This window comes from Hipposideros armiger, unplaced genomic scaffold, assembly GCF_001890085.2.
Source record: "Hipposideros armiger isolate ML-2016 unplaced genomic scaffold, ASM189008v1 scaffold_219, whole genome shotgun sequence".
In the NCBI taxonomy this organism is placed as follows: Eukaryota; Metazoa; Chordata; class Mammalia; order Chiroptera; family Hipposideridae; genus Hipposideros; species Hipposideros armiger.
Window position 1 is genome coordinate 431138 of NW_017731569.1, and position 11427 is coordinate 442564.

At 40.2% G+C, this 11427-nt stretch overlaps 1 protein-coding gene across 2 annotated transcripts in view; it reads left to right on the plus strand.

The window, feature by feature from the left end:
• Positions 1–7259, plus strand: part of OBI1 (ORC ubiquitin ligase 1) — a 41738-nt gene extending 34479 nt beyond the window's left edge. For both annotated transcript variants that reach the window (XM_019654323.1, XM_019654324.1), the window contains one exon: positions 4536–7259. In XM_019654323.1, coding sequence (XP_019509868.1) covers positions 4536–6051 — 1516 coding nt within the window. In that variant the 3' untranslated portion in view covers positions 6052–7259. The remainder of the gene's footprint in view (positions 1–4535) is intronic.
• The last annotated feature ends 4168 nt before the right edge of the window (positions 7260–11427 follow it).

Consider the following 11427-nt stretch of genomic DNA (forward strand, 5'->3'; position numbering starts at 1 on the left):
ACACTGAAAACCCATCAGGCCAGATTCAAAGATTGCTTTCATTTCGTTTCACTATTACGTCAGCTAGTAAGTAAGGAGAAGATATAAACTCAAAGATTCAAGGGGAGGCAGGTAGACTCACTTCACCAGTGTCCCCCTTGTTCCTCAAGCTGATGTTTCTGAAGTTTGGTGGTCTCAGCAACCCCCTGGGCTTGCTGCATGTACCCCTTTTGTTGGGGATGCCGTTGAGAACTAGAGGCAAAATAAATTGCTCAAGGTTTCACCACTAGTTAATGGAAGCATACCACTAGAGGTTAGTTCTTTTGATACTTGGTTCTGACATTTATTCTTTTATCACATTTGCTTTCTTCTGACCCCCTTCAAACACATTCTGTTCCTCCTATGTGATGGGCTATGAGAACATGTGATCTTGGGAACTTTTCTTTGTTGGAGACACCCTTAACAATAGTTACAATACCTCAAAGGTGAAACCATAGGACTTTCATTTCTCTTACTTCTAGTAGGGACAGGAACAATCTTGTACTGCTGTAGCTTTTTGGACAAGGGGAGCCCTCGATGAAGAATGTACACCTTCATTAACACTGCAAAATCAGAAATCCTTTAAGTTTCTCCTAGATTCTAGCAGAACACACTTCCAGTATCAGCTGCAGCTCCCATACTGCTTTGGGCATCACTGCTACTTTGAAAATCAAAGCGTTTTGGTCTCTAATGGAATATTTATGAAAATACTCCATTTTGAAATTTGCTCGGGAAAAGGAAGTATGGCAAATGATGTTAGAAATCCCTCCGGTTGCCTTGGCATTGATCCATTTAATGATATGTACTCTGGAAATATCTGGAATTAGTGTGAAAAAGAGTATTGAGACCCAAAGTTAAATAAGCTCTTACCCTCACTGTCTTCTTCCATGGAAGTATAGTATCAGATATACCTCCATAGTTGTTATTTACATATGATCAAGTAAATTGTCCTTTGCCAAATTTAACATAGGCATCTAGGGTAAGCTAAAAATCCCTAATCCCTGTGTCCAAAGTCTCACTTGTTTGCATCCTTTTGCTAGAGTGAAAGTAGAGGGTTTTTGAATGGAGCAGTGTGGAGTGGCAAGCCTGTATTAAAAATAAAAACTGCACTGTGTATGTGTCATTCTCTGTTGCTTTCTTTGGTGTCAGTGAGAAAAAGAAAACAGTCAAATATATGAAACATTTAGTTTAGTAATATAGTGACTCATAATACTTACATGCAAAAGAGGCCTAAAGACCATGACTTATCCTGTGGTGTTAGCTCTGTCTTGATATAAGGCCTTGGTTTGTACGTTTAAGTAAGGAGATAATATTTATTCAAGAAATATTTAATGAGGGGCTGCTATATACCAGCAATTGTTCTAGGGAGCTAGCAGTAAATATAAGATGGTCAAACTCCTTACTTTCCTGGAACTTACAGTCTAGTGGGAAGAGAGAGACAGAAAACAAATAAATTATATGGGATGATTAATTAATCGATCAGTTCCAAGGCTTTCACTATACATTTCTGTTTCTTTGCCCATCAGCCCAGGTCCCTTACTAGCATGGTAAAAAGGTCTCATCATTCAAAGTATTAGAGACTTGCAAAGTATTAAAATGGAACTTTGGGGAATTGAGGGCAATGACCTTTTAGAAAACAGCCAGCTCCATCAGTGACTTCTGCTGGCTTGTTCCTCTCACATGTGCTGGCCTTTGTTAGTTCTCATGGTGCTTCAGCTTTCTCTCGGAAATAACACAAAAAATGTGGTTAAGGCTATCACGTTGACTTCAACTCAGAACCATTTGTTAACTTACTTCTTTTAAAAAATAATTTTTAAGGGCCGGCCGAGTGGCGCATTGGTTAAGAGCTGGCTTGGGATGCCAGAGGGCCCCGGTTTAGATCCCACATGTGAGGGCCAGTGACACTGCCCTCTACAGCTAAGATGCTGAACAACAGCTGAACCTGGAGCTGGGCTGCCCTGAGTCGCCAGTGAAGGCGTAGGCTGCAGCCCCTGCTGCAGTGGGTTGCCATGGGCTACTTTGTGTAGCCAGCGGCCAGCAGCCGCCGTGAGCAGCCGTCCAGAAGCCGGTAACTGATCTGCCTCACCAGGAAGAGCGCAGTGATAATACCAACATGGGCCAGTGAAGCAACGTCCTCCACAACTAGACTGAAGAACAAAAGGACAGCAACTTGTCTGTTCCCCTTCCCCCAATTCCCCAGAGCTGTTCCCATCCCCCAATTCCCCAATTAAAAAAAATAAAAATAATTTTAAAAACACATGAGGCAAACGTAACATCTTTAAAGACATTATGTTTGAAATTCCAGACTAAAATCTAGAATAAGAGGCTGCTAATATTTTGGGTAATGTTTCCTATTTGGCACTAGTCTTTCCTTATGTAAGCCTCTGAGTTCCCAAGGACATCCTTTGGTAACAGACTTACTATCTAGTGACATTATTTGATTTTAAATTGTTTGATATTTTTCATCTGAGGATATCTTTTATAAAAATTGCTTTTAAGAAAAAACAAATTTTATCTTGGTAAACAAATTTAAGGCTGTCACTTCTGTGTACATTAAATAAACATGCTACATAGTTTATTTATAAAAATATGTGGGTTATTTGATTATACCAGAGTAGTTATAATCAAGAACTCACATTTTTGCTGAATGTACTAAAGAGCTTTGTCCACTTTTTTAAATTCTATTACAGAAACTACAGCCCTGTCAAATACTGTATTTATAAACCAAAATATTGGGTTGTCGGAAAAGTCATGACGTATTTTTTCTATGTTTTTCGTTGCAAAAATTCGTCATAACTTTTCCGACAACCCAGTATTTCTCTTTAACAAAGAAGGAAAAACTCCCACCTTTTATTTAACCAGACACTCAGAGTAGTAAACTTTGTCTTCAAAACAGGGAGGCTTGTTATTGTAGCTACTTTTGTTTTTGTTAAACCTATGCTTTTTTTCTTTGCCTTTTAGAGGTTGAAGGAAGTGCGCTCTTTCTGAAAGTTCAGTTAATTGCAGTGAGTAGATCAATATTTGGCAACAAGTCTTTGAAGGTCCTTTCTAAGGCTGAGATTTTATGAATCTATATTTACCTTTGCCCCTGCGTTTTTGCCTTAGTGACAGGAGCAGGGATATGAGGAGTTAAGCTGGAGAGTGAATGGGGCTGTAATTTAGGAGAAGGTGATGGGCGTTGTGTGGGACTCATGGAATATACAGTGGTTGGCTCTAAGAGGTACAGTTACTATTGGTCCCTTCTCCTTTATAGCTGTTTGTAATACTTAGTCCATTTTATTAATTGTAATTACTTTGATTATTAGGGGGGAAAAAGAGATAAACCCATAGATAAAGCTATTTTAGTCAACTTCTCAAGTACCTTCCCCCCAAGAGACAACCCCTGAATTCTTCAAGATGGGTCAATATTTAATTAATCAAAAAGTGATTAAGAAAAGGTTTTCTAAAAGAACTTTTATGGAGACGTTATTTTTCATGGGGTTAGAATGTAAGGCTTATATTCACTGGCTCATAAGAAGCAGTTTCCTGAAAGCTAGAATTTTCCTTGGTAGTCAGATGGAATGGAATGTCCCTTGAAGCTGGATCAGTCTTTCTGATCTTTGTATCCCTGGTTCCAAATATACCACCAGCCCATACTAGGTGATCACAAATGTTTTCTGAGCTAAACCAATACCCATTCTTAAGGGAATAATGAAAACAAGATAATCCCGAGCAAAAGGAGCAAATTTTTGATGTGTTCTTTTTCAGTTACTCTCTAAAATGTTTCTTTTCAAAAAATGTGAAAACGTTTTTATGTGTAAAATATTGGAACCACAAGCACTGACTTTGTATTTCAAAGTTGGAGGAAATGAGATTGATGTTTCACACAGTTGTAAAATGCCAAAAATAAATAGAACTGAAATGAATTAAAGCCCAGCGTTCAGAGAGGCCAAGTCAAAGCTTCAGATCAAGGGCGGCTGTAATGGAAAGGATCCGAATAAGTATTTAAAACCACCCCTGCTGGGACCGCTAAGATTTCTGAATTTCAAATTGGCATTTTATGTTTGACAAGGTGACATTGTATAAGAAATGTATTATAAAACACTGCTGTATGATAGGAAAATGATTGAATGTAAATATTTCAAGATGTGGACCGCTGTTCAAATGTTATCATAAATCTCTGCCATTGTTTTAGAGGATAACTCTTCGCACATATATGAGCTGAATTGATAGAGCTAGCTAGCTCTGGGAAGGGAAATCTTCAGCGAGTTTCTGCCTCTTTGCTACCACTAGTCTGATTGACCACAAAAGTACTCAATTAGATGTTTGCCATTATTATTATATGCTTATTATTACATAAGTGGGAAAACACTTTTTTTGAAGACACTACATCTAGTTTAGCTTTTGTCCTACTCATCGAGTGTTCTGAAATGTCACTGTCATGTGAAATTAGAACCGGCTGAGACAATTGGCAGTTAAACTTTGAAAAGGAAAGAAAACAGCTTGAACTGTAAGATTAACTCTCCTGTTCCTTGCAGGTTTGGAAGGTTTACCGTAGCTGCTCTTCAGTCCAAAGTAGAACAGTATGAACGTGAAACCAGTCGCCTCAAAAAAGCTCTGGAACGAAGTGATAAGTATATAGAGGAACTAGAATCTCAAATTGCACAGCTGAAAAATTCAAGTGAAGAGAAGGAAGCTATGAATTCCATTTGCCAGAGAACACTTTCTGCAGATGGCCAGGGGAGCAAAAGCAGTGGGGAGGATATGCCATCAAAGAGTGAAAGTGATGGTACCGGGAAGCAGCTTGGCTCATCCAGCTCAAGTTCTCACCTGGCACAGCCTTCTAACAGTTCTGCCCAGCAGGAAGGCACCAGCAGAGCAGAACCAAATTGTTCTAAGAACAAAGACCTATATCAAAAACAGGTGGAAATAATGTTAGATGGGACAGATACAAGTATGGATACTTACGTGGAAAGAGAATGGGGTAATAAGCCAAGTGATTGTGCAGCCTACAAAGACGAAGAACTTTATGATCTTCCAGCTCCCTGCACTCCCTTGTCCCTTAGTTGCCTTCAGCTCAGTACTCCAGAAAACAGAGAGAGCGCTGTGGTCAAAGCAGGAGGCTCCAAAAAGCACTCAAACCATCTCAGAAAATTGGTGTTTGATGATTTTTGTGATTCTCCAAATGTCTGTAGTAAAGATTCTTCAGAAAATGATAGAAGTGAAAATGAAAAGAAATCAGAATGTTTTCCTTCTCCAAAGACAGGGTTTTGGGATTGTTGTTCCACAAGCTTTGCCCAAAGCTTGGATTTTGAAAACTCAGAGGGGAACACGATAGCAATTTCTGTTGGAGAAATTTCTTCAAAATTGAGTGAGAAATCAGGCTCCTGTTTATCCAAGAGGTTGAACTCTATTCGCTCTTTTGAAATGAATCGGACAAGAACATCCAGTGAAGCGTCAATGGATGCGGCTTACCTTGACAAAATCTCTGAGCTGGATTCAATGATGTCAGAGTCTGACAACAGTAAGAGCCCTTGTAATAACGGTTTTAAGTCAGTGGATTTGGATGGGTTATCCAAGTCATCTCAAGGCAGTGAATTTCTGGAGGAACCAGATAAGTTGGAAGAAAGAACTAAGCCAAACCTTTCAAAAGGTTCTCTAACTACTGGTCAGTTAGAAAATGGAAATGAATGGAAACCCACTTCTTTTTTTCTCCTCCCTCCATCTGACCAAGGAATGAATGAAGATTTTTCACTCCATCCCAGTTCTGACTCAGGAACTAATGAAATCAAACCCCCAAGCTGTTTGTTTCAGACTGAGTTTTCCCAGGGTGTTCTGTTAAGCAGTTCACACCGGTTGTTTGAAGATCAAAGGTTTGGGTCATCTTTGTTTAAGATGTCCTCAGAGATGCATGGTCTTCATAACCACCTTCAGTCTCCTTGGTCTACTTCTTTTGTGCCTGAAAAGAAGAATAAAAATGTGAATCAGTCAGCCAAAAGGAAAATCCAGAGCAGCCTTTCCAATGCCAGCCCATCAAAAGCAACTAAAAGTTGACTCATTAGAAAGGTGTCATTTATGGTTTTGTCCTGAGAGGAATATTAGTTTTTAAAGTTACTTTTCTCCCCTCATAAAAGTTTTTTAAATCGATAATCTTTAGTCACGTGTCAAGCCAGGATGATGGATCACCTGTACCTGGAATACTTTTGTTCATTTTGAAGAGTTCTTTTTAATTTTCATTAGGGAATCTTTTTGACCAGTAAAGGTAGAGAGAGGGTTTCTTTTTAATGAATAGTGTATGTATCTGATTTGGATATATTTTGTTTTTAATCTTGATTAAACTGTTAGATACAATGGCCTATTAATGAGCCTCAGTTGTCTCAGAACTTGTATTTCTTAAATAAAACTTTAAGTTTTGTCTACACACTGCTAATAGGACACTTGAGTTTCATTAAAGCTTTTCCTAGAGTGGGCATTATTTTGCCTGCCCCCTTTTATTTATGTTTAGTGGTGGCGTTTTATGCAAGGCCATGATGGAGAAATAGCACTCTAACCTTAGACGAATATTCATGTACCTTTTTTTAGGTTTTACATATATGTTTGCATTTTTAGTATTTTTTGTTTAGTTTTTATAAAAACGTTTTGCTAGTATGAAAGAATACGTTTCTGTGTATATTTGTTGTATGTCACATAACTTTCATTTGCTCATCTTTTTGTGCATGTTGAAAATCAGAAATTGAGCCTACTTTGGAAAGAAGGCATGGACCAGTTGGGTTTGAGGAACCTAAACATGGTAGCTTCGTAGCTCCAGATGTGCCGGTTCAAAAGCATTCACTGACAAGTTCTTGATCCACTTACATCCCAGGGGAGCTTTTTGGAGTGATGACGTTCTTGTTTGCATGCCATTGTTCTTTGTGAAAACCTTATGCATGGTAGCATTCTTGCTTGCACTGTTTTTTCTTACATAAGAAGTTTCAGTTGGCTAATAGAATATCTTTTATGTAGGACAGTTTTTTTTGTTTGTTTTTCATCAAGAGTGTCGGGGTGAGAACAGGTCAGCTAAGCACAATTTTTAATTTAAGCTCTGAAAAAGTATGCTCTAAACTTGTGTGGTAGGCCTATATAGGCTTTTAAAAATGGTTTGTATGCTAATGACTTGTTTACCTAAAGGGCACTGAACATTTTACATTAATACTGTACTGTTTTACATTAATATTGCATGATTTTCTATGTGAATTAAATAAAGGATGTCATGAGCACTGTAATTCTTGTTGTCTCAGATATTGAGTTAGCCTATCAAGACCAGTCAAACTTACCATTTTTAATTGATCTTATGACATAGGGGTTGACAAACTATGGCCCATGGACCAAATCAGGCCAGCACCTGTTTTTGTGAAAGTCTTATGAGCTAAAAATGGATTTTACACTTTTTAATGGTTTTTAAAAATTCAGTGACTTTCATAACAGGGAAAAACATGAAACTCAAATTTCAGTGTTTCTAAATAAATTCTTATTGGAGCACAGCTATACTCATTTGTTTATTATCTATGGCTGCTTTTGCACTGCAGTGGCAGAGTTGAATAGTTCTGACAGAGACCATGTTGCCCACAAAGCCTAAAATACTTCACAGAAAATTTTGCCGACTCCTGTTATAATAGATTCTAAGGAGTAAAAGAAACCATACAGTATAACAAATCACTTTTGATTTGGAGAATCATGCCCTCCACTTTTAGAAGTAATAAGAGCCAAAATAAGATTTTTGAAAAGCTAATATAAAGCATATTTTTTTGTTTTAGCATATATTTTCCAGTAACTTTGTGCATCATTGAATCTTTATGATATGGAAAAAGCTAATGGATACTTGCAGAGATATTAGCTAGCAGTTTAAATATCTTTGACAGTGTTGTTATACACTTGAAATTCTATTAAATGTCGAAATCTAAAATTTTTCTGAACTAACAGTAAATTTGGGGGTTAGCCTCACTCTTATTCTGTCTGTAACTTCTTTACCACAAATGTATAATACCAGTTTTCAATCCAAATATATACCGACAGTGCCGTGGAAATGCAGTGTATAACCTGCCTTACTAACGCCTACACAGGATGAGAGTATCTGTATTGGACCAGAGTACTTCCTAGCTGCTTTAGAAAACAGTGCTCCATCCTCCCCAAAATAATATTTCACATATTAATCCTGGACATTCCTCAGATGAAGGGAATAATCGGTGTGGGATTTGATTTTAATCACATTCTCATTTGTCCTCTTTACCATAGTCTGATATATCATGACAAATATGGTGGTCTCACATTTTTAAATATATCTACATATACACACTCTAAAAAAAAAACAACTACCTTTTATTGAAACCAAGTACATACTTTGCTAACGTCTATCTCATCTAATCCTTTTTTCTAATTCTGTGAGCCAACTATTACCTAGTTTATAAATAAGTGAACTGAAGATTAGTGGTCACACACAGCTGGAGTGGGATAGCACTGTGTTTTGGAACTGGGTCTCTGATTCCCCAGCTTGTACTCCTCCATGCTTGGGGGTCCACATTTGTAGGCCAAAGGACAAATGGATTTGCAATGTCCAAGGATTCTTTTTAAAGTAATATTTTGGAAGTATGTATTAGCATGTTTCTTTTTCAAGTAGCATTTGATTCCTGCCTACATTCCTGGATCTCACTCTACTACTAAGTGGCAGTTCATTGATGGGAGTGTGTGTATGCAACTTTTAAGTTTATAAAGATTCACATTAACGCTGACATTTAGATGAATTTAAAAATAGCACTAAGGCTATGTTAGAAAAAGATGCACTAGTCAAAGGAAACTGGCACTTATCAGTTCATGTCTTTATAAAAACAGCATCTATTGACTGCTCACCTTTCTAAAATGCTATAGCTAAGGAGATGTGACATACTACTCGATTGTTTTCTTGACAGGACCTTTAGTGTTCATCTTTTAATTTTCAAAATCTTCATCCCATCCAAAATGACACATCTTTTTCCTGTCTTAATGGATCAACTAAGACCAAAACTTGAAGATGTATATATAGTCCCTCAATTTCAAATTTGTTTTTCTGTAATCTCTCATCTGTTTACATTGGTTTGAAACAAAGGTACCACTGAACAAGGGTAGAACTTTGGTCTTGAATCCTAAGACGTTTCAGGAACTTGTCTCTCTATATACTTGAATGGTTTCTAATTTTTCAAAGTAATACATGCATAAATTTTTCTCCCTCACTTTTATACCTGTGAATGTTTGTAGAGAACATCAAACTGAGATTAACAGTTTAACTTTATGGAATGTGGCCTATTAGACTAGAAGGGTTTCCCAAAGGCCCCTAAAGAAGGCCTTTCATTCCTATTTGTGGGAGTCCTGCAACACAGGCTGCCTGTCATGATGTAATCCGATCCTTCTAATAATACTTGGCAGAGAGAAAACCTTTTAAGCAATGATCTCAGAGTGCATAGTGAACATTTATTGCCTAATTCTCGGAACCCCACTCTGAGGAGGAAGCATCTATTAAATGCAGATTTAAGAACTCATCTGGAGCTCAGGCTAGGGTGATCTTCAGTTTCACGACAGAGGCAGTCTAGAATACCTTGAATTGAAGCTCTATTTCTTGAAAGACGGTAGATTCCTAGGCTAGCTGTGTCTTAACAGGGAGCAGACTCCCTCTAATAAATGTTAGTTGGATACTCCCTATAATAAGTGTTAGTTAGATTAACCACATGTGTAGACTTGTGCGCCTTGTGTGACACAATTTGGGGAGTGTAAAGATCCAATCCCCAAGGGCAAGGATTTGATAGGCTTTTACTGAGACTTTCTGTGAGGAGGGAGGACCTAGTTCCGGGCCATTAAAATTCTTACAACATTGGTGAGTGGAAATGTGTCCGTATTGGAGGTAGCGTGGAGCAGAGAGGAAACCAGGCGGTTTCAGGGAGGTACTATTATATTTGTATTGGGTCTTTAAGGATGAATACGAGTTCAGTGTGGAAGAAGACATTTCTTCTGTGTGTCCGCTATCCTGAAGGGGGCGCCTATTCAGACAACGTCTTAGAAGAGGTGCAGAAGGAAGCATTCCCTAACATCAGGGCTTCTGATTTTAAAAGGGTTCCAGATTGCTTCAGCTAGAGCTTGCGAGTTTGACTTTGCCCCGCCTTCTCTCTCTCAGCGTCCCCTGAGACTCCAGGCTCGCCCTAGCTGCTAGGGCCGGCAGCCTGATGGCCAGACAAGTGACTCCCTAGGCGCTGGAAGGCTCAGGAGGTGGCAGAGCTGGCCCATCATCAGTCCATTAGGCCGAGGCTTTGCGCTTCAAAGGCCGGAAGGTGGGACCTCACCTCACAGGGTTATCTTTGTGCTGACGGTGGAGGAGTGAGGTTTGGTCCGCTGGCCTCGGCTCTGAGCCGTCTTTCCTCCTGATTCCAGCGAACCCAGCCTTCCGGGATTCCCGCAGCCAGTGGCGCTGCCCTAATCCCCACCCCCGGTCTGCTGGGAGGACTGTCCCGCCCAAGCCCCACCCGAAGAAACGACTAGCTCTGCAGTTTCCTTTCATTTTGTTACCATTCACGAAACCTGGCGATTAAGACGCGAAACCAACAAAGAATTTTCTTTCCACCTTAACCTTGCACACAATCCTTTAACAAATTAATTAATCCTAATGAATTAACACTTCATTTATTTAAACGCGCTACAGTCCATGAATTAAATTTTCATGCAGTGATTAAAGGCTGTTAAAATATGCATGATTTCGTTAAAATTTTATAATAAATCAGGGCAATGTGTTACATGACAAGGCAACTATTTCCCAGTCCCTCGCAAGGGGCTTTGATTTGTGCGGGTGGCGGGGAGGAGGGGCGGCTGGCGGCGGCGCCGGCGAGCGTGGCAGCGGGGCGACAGGACCCAGCTCCACACCGGCGTTTGGACGAGCGGATTCGCGCTTTCCTTCGCGGCTTCTGGATCCTTTTAGTGATCCTGCTCCTGCAGGCAGAGCTGAGGCTACGAAGGGCGACGGAGCTCGCCTCTCGGTGCTCCGAGCTACACTCGTGTGGGGCTAGGGGTCCTCTGCTGTCCCTTTGCGCCAGCGGAAGTCCCTCCAACCAAGGCGTGCATGCGTCTGGGTGGCAGCGGCGGGCAGGCGACTATCTAGGGAGCAGGCAGGCGACAGAATTCCATCTCGTCGCGTGGGGTCACGGGCGGGCGCCTGTTGTAGAGTTGGTTTTTTCGTTGTTGTTTTTATCCGGGGGACCTCGAAGCCTCTTCTCTGACCAGCGCGCTCTTTGAAGGTGCCTGGGCGGGGCAGGGACGGCTCTGCTCCTCTTGGGACCTAAACCGCAGGGGGCCGTGGCCATATTTAGTGGTACAACATTGTTCCCTCGGACAGCGAAACTGGTTCTGGCGACTAGCGGGCGGGGGAGGCGTGCCGGT